At 41.0% G+C, this 18,805-nt stretch overlaps 1 protein-coding gene across 1 annotated transcript; it reads left to right on the top strand.

Annotated features, from left to right (window-relative positions):
* Positions 1–639: 639 nt before the first annotated feature.
* LOC146678913 (long-chain fatty acid transport protein 2-like) lies at positions 640–17,749 on the top strand. Its single transcript, XM_085404813.1, has 10 exons — positions 640–1,315; positions 5,074–5,283; positions 5,367–5,525; positions 8,468–8,592; positions 13,796–13,990; positions 14,269–14,359; positions 14,497–14,695; positions 16,665–16,762; positions 16,844–16,974; positions 17,084–17,749. The coding sequence occupies exons 1-10, from the start codon at positions 838–840 to the stop codon at positions 17,258–17,260; spliced, it is 1,863 nt and encodes a 620-aa protein (XP_085260939.1). The 5' UTR covers positions 640–837; the 3' UTR covers positions 17,261–17,749.
* The last annotated feature ends 1,056 nt before the right edge of the window (positions 17,750–18,805 follow it).

Raw genomic sequence — 18,805 nt, forward strand, 5'->3', positions numbered from 1 at the left:
GCCTTACGATCAGCATGAAGCAGTCTGGAAAGTTTTGTCTGACCTTTGACAAGGGTAAGGTATTTTGGGCCAGAGAACTCATTATGTAGTTCATCTTTTTGAACTATTGGTGTAAACCCTATAGAGAGTTGCATGGGGAAATCTCAGTAAATCGGCAACTTCTGAAATACTCAGATCAGCCTATTTGACACCAACAATCATGACACATTACTTTTCTTCACTATGCTGATTCTGAGCTTGAACTTCAGCTGTCTATATGCCTAAATGCACTGAATTGCAGCCACGTGATTGGCTGATTAGATATTTGCTGGTGGGCGTACATTCATCATGTGACTCCATGGATGGCGCTTAAGCCTTCATTGATAACTCGAGTTTAACCACCAAACTGAAGGCTATATAAACAAGTGGTATAACTTTATTTGACTCCTTGACTAATGATGAAGCTTCAGTCAGGATACAAACCTTAAACTTGACATCTACCCAGTGAACACCATCCGCTCAAACAAGATGTTATGTTGTGTAGCACGTACCCACTTCACCCCTCACATGCCTCGTTAGAAACGCCCATAAGACTTTGTTATTCTCCAAAAGTTGCTGTCAGTTACAATCTAGAGAGCACGTCCTACTTCGCGCGTTTCATTGGCGTCTCTTACAGTAGCTGCTGCTGCCGCTCTCACTGACGTGATTCCAAGTACTTGTTTTTCTTATGAATCTTCGCATTCTTTGAAACAAACGCTCCGCCCCACTCAGCAAAACCCTCATCTGCAACACTCCCCATTTTGCAGCAGGGCTTCACATTTTTCTGTCCAAGCTTTAAAAAGAGAGAGAGAGGTCACGATGGAAATCTATATTTCAATCATTTTAGCAAGTCTGCTCATCATACCGTTTGCACTCAAAACCTTTTCCCCCTATGTCTGGATGGACATCGTGTATTTCGGGGATCTAGTGCGTATTTTGGTAAAGTTTGTAGCGAGGCGCAGAAGGAGACCTCTCTTCTTTGTTTTGGACCGTTTTTTGGAGCAGACCGAGGCGCATCCTGACAACACGTTCATAGTGTTTGAAAATGAAAGCTACACATACGCTTGCACAGATAAGAGGAGTAACAAAATTGCAAACGCGCTACAGTCTCACGCTGGGTATAAAGGTGGCGACACCGTCGCGCTTTTTATGGGGAACGAACCCACCTTCTTGTTTACCTGGCTGGCTTTGGCTAAACTGGGCTCCCCTGTAGCTCTCCTCAATCATAACATCCGCACCAAGTCTTTGTTGCACTGCTTTAATTGCTGCAAGGCTAAAGTGTTGATAGCAGCCGCAGGTATGCCTCCATGTGCTTGCTTCAAAGCTGTTTTTGTTGTTGTTGTTTTTTTTATTTCTGCTTTTTCAGAAGCTCAAATAGTGTAAACCAACCTTTTATCTTTTGATCCACATAATTAGGTATTCAGTACAGATTTTGATTAAACCTAGCTGTAACTTTGAACTTGTGGAGTTGGCTTGGTTTTCCTTGCCTCCAACAAGGCTTTGCAGTAGAGGTGAGATCAATTCATATATTAATAGTAGGGGAGACCGGGGATAGTTGTAACATTTTTGACATTTCTGTCTGTAGCTTGGAGCTCTTTTAAGGTAGTGGATTCAAAATTTAATGCAAAGTATTTACATGTCTCTGCTATTAAATAGTGCAGCTATTTTCTCTGCAGCACAATTACCCATTGCATGGTATGCTCTCAAACACAAAGAGTGAAATGTTACAATTAACCCCATAGTCTGGGTTAGTTGTAACATACCCCGGGGTGAGATGTAACACAATGAAATAAGGGTACTGACAAAATCTTAAGATGTAATCTATTTTATTCAACACCTGAATGCACTTATAAACATTTATGTAGCTATTTGTGTGTTTGTGAGTGTGTGTAGGAGTGTGTGACAGAGTGCAGAAATATAGATTTTGAACATACTGTAACAAAAACTTTTCACCAACTGAATTTTTCAATACTTTTGGTTGGCCTTCATTGAGTCTTCATTGGTTCGGTGGGGATTATAACCGACAACTCTTGCCACATTTGAACATAATAATTAACCTGAAAAAATGTAGCTGTGCACCAGCTTCATCAAATGAACTGTATGTGTTTCTGTCAAGTTTTTAATCACCATCAGAATCACAGTGGTGACAGATGTATGGCTGTCCTGGAGTGCAGGCCTCATGCGCCCACAGTGCACAGGTCAGGCACTTAACCCAAGCTTCTTCTGGCTTTGAGTTATTGAAGTTTTCCATGCACACAATACAGAAATTCTCATCAGCATCTGAGGAATCTGTGTTGTCCTGTTCAGTGTTTTTCATTTTCTGATTTTTCTTTCGTGATGTGGAAAGCTTGGATTGTTTTAGGTTTGTGGGAGTGGATTTGCCTTTTTTCTGGCACAGCCTCTTCTTTGGAAAACTTATTTTCCTGCTTCTCTGTTCTGCCTCAAGGGCCATCTTAACTGGTGTATCAGTGAGTATTGCTGTTTGTTTCCTTTTTCTTCCCGTTGAAGGGGTTTTTCTAGGTCCAGCTTTTGGTAAGGGTCGCACATCTTCTGGGTTAAAGCCCAAGGAGGTCTGTGGGTTTTCATCACAGCCTGATGAGGGAGCAGCTTGGAGGTCAGTTGGGAGACTGGAGATGTGAGCATCTGGAGGAGTGGTCATGTCGTCAGCTGTAGGACTGGTGAGATGAGCAGCAATAGGAGCAGACTGTTGGTCAGCTGGAGAAATGTCCATATGGACTGCTGGAGAAGGACGATCTGTGACCTGTGATGGAGCAAAGTCACTGTCTTCAAATATGTTTGGATTGTATGGCCAAATTCCACAGCACTGGAATCCAGCCTGTATATTCTTTGGTGTAGCTGCTGCTGGAAGTGCCGTCCTGATAAGACCTGGTATTTCATATATTGTCATGGTCTTTCCTGGATTCATTCTCATCCAGGAATCACTTGCACTGTTCACCATCTTTTTCAGTGGGCCATAAACACTCCTGTCAAGTGGTTGGAGTTTGTGACTGCAGTGAGGGGGAAATGTGAGCATCACAATTCCATTGCTCTTGCAGAAGTCAATGGCTGCAATTGACAGGTGTGAACTGTGGTTATCCATGAGAAGAATCACTTTTTTTTCATTGCTGACCTTGGTGTGGTCTGCAAAGTGCTTTAAAAAGATGAGGAACTCTGTTTCTTGCATCCATCCTGACTTATTTCCACTGCCAATACTTCCTACTGGCCCATCTCTGACAAAGTGGTCTGTATAACGTATGCGTGGGAACACAAACATTGGAGGAATTGTGTTGCCAATGGCATTAACTGCACATGCAAGGGTGACCAGTGAACCTCTCTCTGCCGATGTCATTGCACCAACTTGTTTAGTGCCACGTTTTGCAATCACTCTGTCCGGGGTTTGCACAGTTGTTATGCCAGTCTCATCAATATTCCATATGTCATTTGCTGTTAAGGTGTGTCTCTTTAGCACTTCATCAAATTTTTGGAAAAACATTGCTACATTGTGTTGATTAAAACTGGTGGCCCGTGCCAGACTTGTAGCCTCAGCACTTCTAATGGACAAAGTTGGGTTTCGTTTCATGTAGGCTGAGAACTAGTCTGGTCCAGCCCTTGAGAATTTGTCCCATGACTTTGGATATTTGCATCCATGTTTCACTGCAAGCTGATATGCCAGTTCTTTTACCTGTAATTTTAATCACGAAATATGTTAGTATTTCTGATATACTATATTTTAAATTGCTACCATTACAAATTTCTAACTTTCCCTTGTCTTATCCTTTATTGCTTCCTATCTGCTTACCTCACGTGGACATAGTCCATAAAATGCATCTGCAGCTCTCATCAGGTATTCTGTTAATTCCTTCTCTTGTTTATCAGTGAAGACCTTCTTTCCACTATGGTATCCTACAGGTGGGAGTTCCATTGATCCCTGCTCTTCCAGCTTCTTCCTCTCTTTACAAAATCGGTGCAAAGTGACATGGCAAATGCCATACAATTTTGCCACAGATCTGGTGGACTTTCCCTGATTTCTAACATCATTTGATGCTCTCTCCAAAATACTGAGTGGCACCCCTCGGTCAGTCTGTCTTTTCCATGACCTAGGCATACTGTAATTCAAAGAAAACAAAAAAATATGAGTTAAAGTAATAGTGGGGTAAGTTGTAACATTTGCGTGGTTGTTACAACTAACCCAGGCTGTTGCTGTTACAACTGACCCAGACTCCTATAGCCACGATCTAGTTCGCATTACAGCTAACACCTAAAACATTAGCACTAAAGACATGCACAGAATATATCCCCATAGACATACAAATAACATAATTTAAGTTTGATGAGTTTAACTGCAAAGCAGTTAGTGCTATTAGAAAATGAAATAAAGTCAAAAAACTTACTTTTTGGCATACAAATTAGTTTTTTTCTTCTAAAATTGTCTGTGTTTGTCGAAGGGTGCTGATTTTTCACCAGTGATGGAAGAACTGAATTGCGCATGTACCGAGTGAATCACATGATTTGAAACTTAGCCCTGATTGGAGAAATTAAAAGTGTTACAACTGACCCACGTTACAACTATCCCCGGTCTCCCCTACTGATACCAACGCTGATATTGGTCTCTGATCGATACTAGTGCAATAGGATTGATGCTTTGTTTCTATCCACTTCAGCCCTGAATTATGTGAAATGAAGAAAAATATACATCAAATGTGCTGGAAAACCTGGCTATTTTATTTGTAACCTACAGCACTTTTAAACAGAAGCTGACTTGAAATGCTTTAGAGACAGGCATGTTTACAGTCCAGGGCTAAAAAAAACCCCAGTTTCAAAACACGTGGAAAGCTGAAAGGTCTGTTTTGTTGTGTTAACTTATTATTGTGAAAATTAGAACCATTGAAATTTGTTCAAAATTTGCTAAATTAAAAGTTGATATCAGTATTGGTATCAGGATTACTGGCCCTGTGTTTGCTTGGAATCAGATCGATACCAAAGTTTGCATTATTGCACGACACTGCTTTGCTTGTCCTGCTTTGCCTTATGAATGTGCTTTATGTGCCTTTCCAGAACTAAAGGAGGCCGTGGAAGACGTGCTGCCCTCCCTGATAGAGCAGGGTGTCACTGTCCTCCTGATGTCCAAAAACAGTGACACGCCTGGAATCCAGAGCTTCTCTGATGAAGTCGAGAAGGCATCGGATGACCCCATCCCTCGATCCTTCAGGTCACACATCACATTCAAAAGTCCTGCAGTTTATATTTACACTTCTGGAACCACAGGTACGTGGCAGGACTTTGTCCTGTTGATCCCATTAAAAGTGTCGTTCAGTTTCAGAATTTTGCGGCTTGTTGTGTTTCTGTAGGTCTTCCTAAGGCAGCTGTGGTCAACCAGAACCGCATCTTAACAGCTCTGGCTGTGTTGTCATCAAACGGGGTGGTATCTAGTGATGTCTTCTATCTCAACCTTCCTCTGTATCACACAGCTGGATTTGTTGTTGGGTTCATTGGCACGATTGAGACAGGTGAGGTGACTGAGCAGTAGCTGTGAGTTAAAGTTAAAAATAAGACTTTGTGAGAGCTGGGTTCATCCTCTACTGAGATAACAAGCGCTGTTTAGTTACATACATTTCAGAGTTTGTCAAACAACAGAGACATCTGCTATGTACAGAGGTCAACGTCACTTCTATTATTGACCTCAGGAAATTCCTATGCTGTCAGGGGAAGAAAGATATAGTAAAAAAGCTGTTGTGCATTCAAATTCAAACTGGAGCACAGCAAGAGAAATTGAATCTTCACTAAGGGCTGCACCCCTGTACGACCGTGAGTCCATGAAGTGGACTGCATTTGGGCTCCAGATGTAAGCCAGTAGTTTTTAACAGAGGTGGGACCAAGTCATTGTTTTGCAAGTCTCAAGTAAGTCTCAAGTCTTTATCCTCAAGTCTCAAGTCAAGTCTCAAGTAATGTCAGGCAAGTCAGAGTCGAGTCTCAAGTCACTGGTGTAAAAGTCCGAGTCAAGTCACAAGTCTGAAACTTTGAATTTCAAGTCCTTTCGAGTCTTTAAAAAAAACAAACGAAAAAATAATGTTGCAGTTATATGCTAAATGTAAATATTAGACCATGTAATTTTAAAATCTGTGTTTTTCTCAACACATGACAAAATAGTGAACTTAGAAAATATACACAAATTGTGAAATTGCACCTCTTTAAAATGCAGCTCAATTAAACTTAGCTCCAAGAATAATTTTCACCGACAGTTCTGAGATAAGCTGCATGTTATTCTTGGATGCGGTTGTAGGACCAGCTTTAAAATCGCATGACAAAAATATCATACACATTAAAAAAAACTGTATCACCAACGTAGCCTGGAAAACATTTGCTAGTTAGATGAAGTCAGCTATCTCATCTTAGCATATTTATATGCATATTTATAATTATACGGTTCTTGGAGTGAGTGCATACACTCATGAAGTTTAGTAACTTCCGGTCACTGCAACAAGCCCAGGTACAGTTTACCGACGGATGGGTGCAGGACCTTGAAATGCACCGTGTAGAACGAAAGACCATCGTACATATCATAAGTTTACCAGTCTCACAAATCGTCTTCATAAATACACATTCGTTAACCGTTTATTAATATAACCTTTGAGCTCAACGGTAATTAATTAGTAGTGGAAATAATTTCTGGTACGCGTTACAGAAATGTAGCAGTGACAATAATATTGTATGCTGTAATCGTACTGGGCAATTAGTGATACAAAAAATCTGTTTTATCCTGTGAATAAAAGTATGTGTTTTTGTCAGTGTACCATAATAACATAAGCGAAACGCAATATTGTGTCAGGACAATTCACTATTTATGCACAATAAATAAAGGAGCATAGCGCGACAATTTCTGTTCAGCGCCAGACTTGCTTGTAACCTATATCACCAATTATGTTATGAAAATGACGTATTAACTACAACAGCAGACTGACCTTTGTGTAAATGCTTGGAGCAGACTAACCTGTGAGCTGGAGTGTTCTAGGACGTTATATTTGATCTTTGAATGGCTGCAATCCAGTCGCCTCTTTGTTACTTCGGAAACATGGCTCGAACAATTTCTCTTCAACGACGTAATCCGATAACAACCGATCTCTTTACCCGTCGGCTTCCCGTGGCTGTCATGCGACCGGCTATTGCAGTTAATAATACAACGGCTTCTTGACATTTTTGTGTTTCCTTTTATCGCTGTGTGACTGATTTTAATTGAAAGCCTGCGTGCGCTAGTACCGCTTGCCACGAGTTCCCAGAATCCTTTGCGGTTCTACCCGTGAATGACGTCACATTTTCAATCTCCATATAATATGCATGTTAAATTTTATATTTGGGGTAAAATATCAAGTCTTTTCAAGTAAACCGGTTCAAGTCCAATTCAAGTCCCAAGTCATTGGTGTAAAAGTCCAAGTCAAGTCACAAGTCTTAGAACATTTTTTCAAGTCAAGTCTAAAGTCATAAAATTAATGACTCGAGTCTGACTCGAGTCCAAGTCATGTGACTCGAGTCCACACCTCTGGTTTTTAATGCAAACAAGTCCAACAATCCAGATTGGTTTGCAAGAAAACTGGTTGCAGGTAAGGCATTTTGTATGTTAAAATCAAGAAAAATGAAGCAAAACCTGGTTTTATTGTACAAAAATGATTGGATTCATCTATAATTAGAGTAGGCCTTCACACAAACTTAGTGCATAAATGTAATGGACAGTTTTTCGTCAGATTCAGGTTCACATTGCTGCCATAAAGTACTGACACACAGTAGAATCTTTGTCTCCATGTCTGATGATTTTATAGTTTTAATCCATGGATTAAGTGATTAAGAACATTCTCTTACTTGTGCTGTAAAGCTAAATAAACCACCCAAATCCCAAATGGATTAGCTAAAACAAATGCATCATCACAAGCAGTTGATTTCTCTTGAACCACAAGTAGACACTGACTGCGCTCCCTGAAGATCATGCAGATCCATGAAAGCTCCTCACGTGAGCTGAGAGTACACAGCAAAAAAATATATATATATAAAAGTATAAGTGAACTAATTTCTACTGAAATAGAAGTGATCTCCCTGCGCCATCTCTCTTTCTTGTTACCCTGGTAGAATCCAAGTGAAAGAGTCTTTTGTCACTGTGAACCTGTAATCTGAACAGATCCTATGAAACAGCTTTTTTTCCTAAATAGGCTAAAGTTCACAAAGCTCTTATATGTTTGACTAAGCAGCCACGTTGCACACTTATTAGTAAAGATTCAGCACTGCCCCGGGCAGTCACTGTTTTGTTATTTAGCACACGCAGTTATGCGGCACTGAATTTAATCCTATTGGATTAGATGGAGTCACTATTTCCATAATGACTTAATTGCCTCTCATTTCTAGATGAATTTGCATGCATGCATTTATTTATTCAAGTGTAATAATGTAAATTTCTGTCTTGAAGGATCAACTATAATTCTGAAGAGGAAGTTTTCTGCCTCTCAGTTCTGGGATGACTGCAGGAAACACAACGTGACTGTTATCCAGTACATTGGAGAGGTGATGCGTTACCTCTGTTGTGCACCAAAGGTAAAATGATTCTAATAGGCGCCCACTTGTAACAGTTAGAATGTAACCGTGCGTTTGCAGTCAAAGCATTTTGAAGACTTACAGTATTGTGTAACTAGGACACAGACAGAGTCCTTGTGATCGTTTTTGTTTTCTTCCTGTGCAAAAGTCTCAAGCCACCAAAATGATTAGGTGCTGCTGAATAGGTGTATTTCTGATTTTTGCGGTGATGATTTTCTGTTGGCTTCATCGGGTGAGGGCCTCCAGCTCGCACTGGAAGGGTTCGCAGCCGAGTGTGAAGCAGCGGGAATGAGGATCAGCACCTCCAAATCTGAGGCCATGGTTCTCAGCTGGAAAAGGGTGGAGTGCCCACTCCGGGTCGGGGATGAGTTCCTGCCCCAAGTGGAGGAGTATCTTGGGGTCTTGTTCGCGAGTGATGGGAGAAGGGAGCCGGAGATCGACAGACGGATTGGGGCTGCAACTGCAGTAATGCAGACGCTGCTCCGGTCCGTCGTGGTGAAGAGGGAGCTGAGTGTAAAAGCGAAGCTCTCAATTTACCGGTCGATCTACGTCCCTACCCTCACCTATGGCCACGAGCTGTGGGTAGTGACCGAAAGAACGAGATCGCGGATACAAGCGGCAGAAATGAGCTTCCTCCGAAGGGTGGCTGGCCTCTCCCTTAGAGATAGGGTGAGAAGTTCGGCCATCCGGGAGGGGCTCAGAGTAGAGCAGCTGCTGCTCCACATCGAAAGGAGCCAGCTGAGGTGGTTCGGGCATCTGACAAGGATGCCCCCTGGGCGCCTCCTGGGTGAGGTTTTCCAGGCATGTCCCACCGGGAGGAGGCCCTGGGGCAGACCCAGGACACGCTGGAGAGATTATATCTCTCGGCTGGCCTGGGAACGCCTTGGTGTTCCCCCGGATAAGCTGGAGGAGGTGGCTGGGGAGCGGGAGGTCTGGGCCTCTTTGCTTAGGCTGCTGCCACCGCGACCCGGCCCCGGATAAAGCGGATGAAGATGGATGGATGGATGAATAGGTGTACCTCTCCACACAGATTTGAACCAAAAATATAAAATTTGGATTCATCACTCCATTAAGACTTGTCACCACTGATTTTCAGTCTAATTCTTTTGTAATTTTCCCCCTTTTGACCTTCCTTAAGAATGGCTTCTTGACAGGCACCTTTACTCTGAGACCTTTCTGGTCAAAAGTGTAAAGTGTAAAGTGTGCGTGTTAGTCCCCATAGGGAAATAGTTCCTCTGCATTTAACCCATTCACCCAGTGAAGCAGTGGGCAGCCGCCAGTGCAGCGCCCGGGGAGCAGTGTGTAGGGACGGTACCTTGCTCAGGGGTACCTCAGGGTAGCCGTTCAGTGGAGTCGAACCCCCGACCTTCCGATCATGGGGCTACCACTCTACCTACTGAGCTATCCCTGCCCTGAGCTATCCCTGCCCTGGTCAGGCTTCATTAAACAGTAGATGGATCAACTGAAAGGTCAGATGTACACTACCAGTCAAAAGTTTGGACACACCTTTTCATGTAATGTTTTTTCTTTATTTTCATGACTATTTACATTGTAGATTGTCACTGAAGGCATCAAAACGATCAATGAAAACATCTGGAATTATGTAGTAAACAAAAAAAAGTGAAATAACTCAGAACATGTTTTATATTTTAGATTCTTCAAAATAGCCACCCTTTGCTTTGATTACTGCTTTGCACACTTTTGTCATTCTCTCGATGAGCTTCATGAGGTAGTCACCTGAAATGAAAAGTCAAGGAGTTCCCAGAGACGCTCTTGTTGGCCCTTTTGCATTTCACTCTGCGGTCCATGTTGTCTCATTCCAAACCATCTCCGTGACTGGAGGCCAGACCATCTGGTGCAGCACTCCATCACTCTCCTTCTTGGTCAAATAGCCCTTACAGAGCCTGAAGGTGTGTTTGGGGTCATTGTTCTGTTGAAAATAAACGATGGTCAAAATAAACGATGGTCAAAATAAACGATGGTCCAACTAAACACAAACCAGATGAGATGGCATGTTGCTGCAGGATGCTGTGGTAGCCATGCTGGTTCAGTGTGCCTTCAACTTCAGTGTCACCAGCAAAGCACCCCCACACCATCACACCTCCTCGTCCATGCTCCACGGTGGAAACCATACATGTAGACACCATCCGTTCACCTTTTCTGTGTTGCACAAAGACACGGCAGGTGGAACCAAAGATCTCAAATTTGGACTCATCAGACCAAAGCACAGATTTCCACTGGTCTAATGTCCATTACTTGTGTTTCTTGGCCCAAACAAATCTCTTCTGCTTGTTTCTTTTCCTTAGTAATGGTTTCTTAGCAGCTATTTGACCATAAAGGCCTGATTCGCACAGTCTCCTCTGAACAGTTGATGTAGAGATGAGGTGCTGTTAACTTGCAATTTCTGAGTCTGGTGACTCTAATGATTTTATCTTCAGCAGCAGAGGTGACTCTTGGTCTTCATTTCCTGGGGCGGTCCTCATGTGAGCCAGTTTCATCATAGTGCTTGATGGCTTTTGCGACTGCACTTGGGGGCACATTCAGAGTTTTAGCAATTTTCCAAACTGACTGACCTTCAATTCTACAAAGTATTGATGGACAGTCGTATCTCTTTACTTTGCTGATTGGTTCTTGCCATAATATGAATTCTAACAGTTGTCAAATGGGGCTGTCAGCTGTGTACTAACCTGACTTCTGCAGAACACAACTGATGGTCCATTAAGAAGGCAAGAAATTCCACAAATCACCTGTGAAGTGAAAACCATTTCAGGTGACTACATCATGAAGCTTATTGAGAGGAGGCCAAAGGGTTTGCACTGCTGTCATCAAAGCAGAGGGAATCTAAAATATAAGACATATTTAGAGTTATGTATCAATTATTTCTTTGCTATATAATTCCATATATCTTCCTTCATATATTTGATGTCCTCATTAAGTAGCTACAATGTAGAAAGTAGTAAAAATAAAGAAAAAACATTAAATGAGAAGGCGTGTCCAAACTTTTGACAGGTAGGTCCCATGTTAGGTTTTTTTGGTGGATTTTCTTTCTTGTTTCTCATGGGCATCATTTTCAGATAGTTCTGTTGACCTTCATTTGTCCAGTTCCCTCAGATTTTTTTTTTTAAGAACACACTGCACACCATCCTCAGATATGCCAAGATTTTAGCTAATAGCTCTTTGGGAATCCCGTTTTGGTTCAACTAAATAAATGGGAACAAACTGTGTTTTGTTTTTGTTTGTTTTTTTTGACAGACTGCGAGTAACAAAGTACCTAAAGTTAGAAGTTATTAGTTAGGTTGTTTTGTCTACTCTGTGTAGAGATGATACTGCTTCATCCCTCGTGCTAGGTGTCCTTTTATGCTTGAATGATTCCTATGTCAACAAAAAAACCAAAAGAAAAACAAACAAAAGGAAAAAAAGAGAAAATGGTCAGGTATGAGGACTGGCCTGAAAATAAGTAGAAAAAGCAGCCAACGTCCAAACAAACTATACAAAAATGAGGGGTAGCTCGAGACTTTTGCATAGTACTGTATTCCAGTTTCTCCCGTGTTGTAGAAAAGCCTCCGCAGCACTGTTTTGATAATGTGATCGCTGAAAGTGGCAGAACTCTGCTTCTTAACTGAAACCTTATGAGGGATTTAAGGTGGACTTCTTCGTACTCAGGGGTGTTGAAACGTGAATAGATAAGGCCTTTAAAGTAATATTATCTTGGACAGCATTTATCTGGACTGTACCTGCTTTTAACATTTATATTTGATGCAATAACTTCAATATCTGCTGCTGAAAGTCACATTTGCAATCATTCTAGCGTCTGCAGCTCAAATAAACTCGCAGGAGTCGCTGGCTGGGATGCTTACGGGCACCACGCCTCGTCTCTCTCAGATACTGTAAAACTTGCTCTTCAAGACAGCTGCAGAGGCAGAATACTGGGAACTAGTTGCAGCAAGTTGCTGCTGAGGCCTATCCAGTCAGAGATAACTTTCCAAATCTGTACATTCCCAAAGCTCAGCACAGCTGGCTTACCAAAATAGAAATCGTTAAATCTCAACTATCGGGTTCCAGGTTTCTGCGCCAGTATCTGCGGGGTTCTGAACTGCAGAACAAGAATCAAGCTGTTGTTTAAAATATCACCACTAACTGCATGTGTTTCTGATATTTTCAATATGTATTTGTATTTATTTAGATCTACTGTAAACAGTCGTGTATGCCATTCAGAGTATCCAGTTGCATCACATGAGGCACAGTCTCATTTTACTGCGTGACCCTGCACGAGCCCGATGAGGTGGTTTGTCTTATCTGGTCACCTCTAGGAATAGATGCTGGCCTTTACTTAAGACGGCCATATCAAGTAACTTTGCATACCGAATCTTCTTGTATCTAATTTAAGGGTCAATTTTATTTCAGCAAATGATATTTCTTAGAAATTACATGTACAGTACTTAAAGTGCCGAGTACTGTTGAATCCAACTGAAATTTTTTTTGTTGTGAGTCGGATTCTCACATACTTAGAGATTAGGAATTAAAGGGCTTATTAGATGTCTGATGTCTTTTTAATACAAGACATCAGTGTGCTCATAAAGTGTGCAGTCTTCATTTCTATTCTAAAAGCCCTTAAAAATGTTTTTGATTAGTTTCTTTTGTTTTAGAGTGAGCTGGTACTAGTGCTGCTCTGTGGTTGATACATACATGGTGTATTTATCTTTTTGTATTAAGGGCGAAAGATCATCAAAGATGGCGATTTGCTGAGTGCCCATGGATACACACATTTCTCGGCTAGTTGTTATCTTACCCGTGGGGGGCGACCGTGGCTCAGGGGGCTCTCTGTCCTGGTCGTTGTGTCCTTGGGCAAGACACTTCACCTACAGCCTACTGGTGTTGGCCAGAGGGGCTGATGGCGCGATATGGCAGCCTCGCTTCTGTCAGTCTGCCCCAGGGCAGCTGTGGCTACAACCGTAGCTGCCTCCACCAATGTGTGAATGTGAGAGTGAATGAATAGTGGCATTGTAAAGCGCTTTGGGTGCCTTGAAAAGCGCTATAGAAATCCAATCCATTATTATTATCCAAAATGGCAACTTTAAAAACAAATTAACTAAGCTCATGGATAGCTTCTTGTATTTTGGATGTTTTCTTGAATTGGACACTATGTATTTCTACTGTGCTTGCAAAAAGACTCACATTCTTTATTTCTTATTTCAAACTACAGAAAGACAATGACAAGGACCACAAAGTAAGACTGGCCATTGGCAACGGCATCAGGGCAGAGATATGGAAAGAGTTTCTTAACCGCTTTGGGAACATTCAGATTCGAGAGTTTTACGCCTCCACTGAAGGAAATGTGGGATTTTTGAACTACGTGGGGAAAATTGGAGCTATTGGACGAGTCCACTTTTTTCATCAGGTAAAAAAAAAATCCCAACAGCAATCATTCTTTAATGTTATATGTATGGAACGTTTTCAGATTTACTAAATATTTAACAGATTGTCTATTAAAATAATTAATCTTTGAAAAGTGTGCAAGCAAACCTGACAGATTAGCACGTGTTATAAATTATCTTGATTTTATGAACTATTGAAAGTATTTTCTTTATTGCAAAAAGAGATATTATGTGCGTAGATAGTACTTTTTATGTTGGTTTAATATTGTATTGAACACATATTATCATGTTCGTCCTGTAGAAGCTGTTCCCTTATACCCTTGTTAAGTATGACACAGAGCGAGATGAGCCAGTACGAGATGCTAACGGCCTCTGCATTGAGTCGCGCAAAGGTAAAGAATAACTGCAGTTCTTCTTTCGAATGGCACATCCATCCATTAATTCATCCGCAATGGAGCCTGGACTCTGTCCCAGCAGACACAAACTCTCTGCAAGTTACGTGCATCTTCTTCACTTTTCTTTTTTAAAGGTGAACCAGGACTGCTGGTGTCAAAGATTACAAACTTGGCCCCATTTTCTGGCTACGCGCAGAATGAAGAACAAACTGAGCGGAAGAGACTTCACAATGTTCTCAAGAAGGGCGATCTTTATTTCAACACGGGAGACCTGATGAGGATCGACAAAGATAACTTTATTTACTTCCAGGATCGAGTAGGTGACACATTCAGGTACTGAACCCACCATGATTTCATTTGGAAAATTATTTTTGTTTACAGAACTAATTTTCAGGTTCATGCTGAAGCATTAGCCTTATTATTTAATTACAAATGAGACTTCAACAAATGGATGAAACCTGAAGAGGTGGCTGACTTTCCACTGCTAAAAGCATAAAATGCTTAATTCTAACGGGCTTTATTAGACACAGTGAGTGAAATAATTATTTGATTCTTTGCTAAATTTGTTAAGTTGGCTCGTTTAAAAGAAGAAAAAAAAAGAGAAATAGAAGAGTCTCAATTTTTTCATGGTATTTTCATTTTAATGGAGAAACCAGAATACCAGGCAACTATTTAGGGGAAAAAAAAAAAGGTAAAAATTGATTTTCATGTCATTAAGTGAATAAGTATTTCATCCCCAAGCAAAGCATGCCTTATGCCTGAGTTATGCTTCAGCACGTAGTCTACGTCATAATGCCATAACCTTCCATGTAACCTGGCGTGCACCTGCAGTCTTCAGCTTGTAGGGTTTCTGATTACGTCATAAATTACGATGTACTTTTCCTGCAAAAGTCTAAATTGGGCTTTAGTATTTGGTGGAGTAACCCTAGTTGCCAACCTACAGTGAGATGTTTCATGGATGATGAGATCTAGATTTTGTGGCACATGGCCCTGTACATTTGCCCTTCAGTGTGGTGAAGTTAGCAGCAAAACTGTCCTAAAGCATAATGTATCCACCTTCCCTGCTTGACTGTGGGGATGGTGTTCTTTGGCTCAGATTCAGTGTTTCTCTTCCGTCAAACATAACTGGTCAAGTTCATGCCAAAGAGTTCAATATTGGTTTTATCGGCTCACAGAACATTCACCCAAGCCTTCTCCTAGTCATTTAGTCATTGTTTACTGGAAAACTTAAAATGGTCCTGTACATGTGCCTTCTTGAGCGGGCACTGTAGGATGTCAGTCTATTATGGTGCAGTGTGTGACTGTGTTCCCAGATGTCTTCAGATCATTAAGAAGCTCCTCCTGTGCAGTTTTGGACTAATCCTCCACCTTTCTCAGGACCGTCCTCATCCCACAAGGCATAATCTTGCATGGTGCTGCAAATCAAGGACGACAGATGATCATTTCATGTTTCTTCCATTTCTGAATAATTGCAGCAGCAGTTGTCACCTTCTCACCAAGCGTCTTGCTAATGGTCTTGTAGCCCATACCAGCTCTGTGCAGGTCTGAATGATGTCCTTGTCCAAGATGTCATTTAACAGTTCTTTGGTTTTGCTCATGGTGGTGGACAGGTTTAACTGGAAGAATTAGATTCTCTGGGCTAGTGTGCTCACACGCATAGAACGAGTTGAGATCAGGCGTATGTGGAATTGATAGAATCAGTGTGTTCACTCAATGATGTTCAAATCAATTTCTAACTATTATGTAATGTGTTTTTTTTTTTTGTTGCTTTTTTGTTTACATTTTGTCTCTCTACATGAAGCTCAAACTAACATTAAAGATTAGAGACTGATGTTTTTTTTGTAATAGAGCAAACTTACAAATTCAGCATGGCATCGATTAATTATTTCCCCCCACAGTATATATGAATATGAATGCTGCAAATGATGTTTATTTAAAAAGGAAAAAAGTTGAAACGAAACAATTTATTATCCTGGTTACGTGTTTTATAATCAGCCTTTTGCTGTGAAAACACAACCCATGAGTCTTACACAGCACTCTTTTCAAACTAGATTTCTTTTTTTTGTGTTTATTTTAATTACACAACCCGACCGTTAACAGTAATACAGCAGTTTTGTGTTGACAGCAGATTTACAATTGGTACAGTAATTGTTTTATAGGACATTTACTTGTTGAGAAGGTTTGTTCACAATACTTGTCAGGACTTTTTTTTCTACATGGATGAACTTGCACATTTTAGTTTCGCCTCTGGTATAAAGAGCCCTGCAATAGACATGAAGTTGCAACTTGTGTGAGCCCACAGGTGGAAAGGTGAGAATGTTGCCACGACCGAGGTGTCTGACATCTTGACGATCTGTGATTGTCTCAAAGAAGCCAACGTTTACGGAGTCCAAGTGCCAGGTGATTGTTACTTTCTCTGTATTTTTCAGCTCACCATGATTTCTATAAGAATATCATCACCACCTTTGTTTTGCTATGTAGGCCATGAGGGGCGGATAGGGATGGCAGCTGTCACTCTGAAGAAAGAAGTCCAGTTTGACGGACGTAAAATATACAACCATGTGGTCAGCTGCCTGCCCTCATATGCACGTCCTCGCTTTATAAGGATGCAGGTAATTTAATTTTCTGTTTCAGTTTAGGATGAAACACCAGGCATATTTTAATTTTTGAAAAGAAACAGAGTAATCATTGATCCAATATTGATGATTTCTTTCTGTGTAGAGCACTGTGGAAGTAACTGGGACTTTCAAACAGATGAAGGTAAAATTAGTGGAGATGGGATTTGATCCAGGACGTATCCAGGACCCTCTTTACATCCTTGATGATAATGCCAAGAGCTACGTACCACTGACAGCTCAGATCTATCATGCCATCATATCAGGAAGCACGAAACTATGAGCGGGCTCTCAGTTTTCACCAGATGTGCAAGCTTTTTGGGTAATTGGTATTTTTAATGAATTAACTTCCAGCTCAGGGAAGAAACACACACTTTTCAATAATGCTCTAGTTGGTTAAATCACATTTTTTAAGGCAGCACGTGGGACTCTGTGTACAAGGGGCGGGGTTTGTCACACTATAAATGTGTATTTACTCGCACGCTGACTTCTGTTTATGCATGTACTTTTTTTTCAGTGTTGTGTTCATGTGTTATGGTACGACAATTGTGGTGAAGAAACACTATGGATAGACGGTGTAGTTTACATACTTTATTTCATACTTATTTTTTATGTACTTCACAAGAATTATTTGCTTTTCTTCAAGTGATGAGTACCTCATGATCATTTAATACTTACAAAATTATATATTAAGGGGAATGATATTAATACATTTTATAATAATGTGTCAGTAACTGTAAATGTGCGTTGCTTTCTTCAGAATTAAAGTTAAGCCAGAAGCAGTTTTCGTGCTTGTGCTTGCTCTGATTTTGCTCACTACAAAAATTTCAGATGTGACATGTGACGTGGAACAGTCACTAGGTGGAGACAAACACTGCCTGAGCTTCACTCCTCAGTGTGGTTGAAACAGAGTAGCAAATCAGCAGTCAGTAAATTAACTTCAACATCTAGAATTTACTCCCTTTCCTGACTGTGTGGGAACCACAGATCCTGGGTTATCCTCACGTTCAGCCACAAAATGTGGCTTGGGTTTACCAAATCATGAAAATCAGCACCAGACTAAATGTGGGGGAGGGAAGGAGGGAGGTTGTCTATACACATACATGCATTTCTGCACATTTTTTCTGAAAATGGAGAAGTACCATTTTCAAGGACAGGATGGGTGAAAAAGCAGCCAATGCTTTATTACTGTGTAACTGTTGTGTAATGTTTTTTCTGCCTTATCTGCTTTTATGTTTTTATGATCAGTTGGTTGTGTTAAAGGAAGGTGGCTGGAGAGCCGCACAGGAATCTTTGATGTAAATCCTCTGTTAATGTTTTCAGCTCATTATTTGGCAGCCACTGGACAAAACCCACTTGACCTACCTGTCTTTGCCAAGTGTGAAAATTGCAGAAAAACAAGACCATAATTATTCCACTGTTCATGTTACTTTTGGAAGCACTGGAGTGCAACTCATGGAGATCTGATAGTCCCGAGCTTGAAAGTGTTGAAAGGGGTGTTACACTTTCAGCTCATCCAGCAAAACGAGCTGTGGTGAGGCATCTAACTGTCTGTCCATTTGTAGTTCACAAGAATCACAAATATCACAACTAGTGGTCAGAATTTAACCAAACTTGCTCACATTAATCACCTAATGGGTTCTCATGGACACTGTGCTGAAGCTCAAGGTCACATTTATAATCTGACAATCTGATTACTTTGATCCGAGCCAGAGTCATCGAGAGTTTTACAGGCTTCATACTGACAAAGGTGTTATCCAACATCTGCCACACACACTAAAAGTAACATGGTTCAGACAAGGAGCCTTCCTGACACCTTTCTTTGAGT

Source organism: Rhamphochromis longiceps, linkage group LG1 (assembly GCF_057381845.1).
Source record: "Rhamphochromis longiceps isolate RC_006_pf linkage group LG1, R_longiceps_female_GT1.1, whole genome shotgun sequence".
Taxonomy (NCBI): Eukaryota; Metazoa; Chordata; class Actinopteri; order Cichliformes; family Cichlidae; genus Rhamphochromis; species Rhamphochromis longiceps.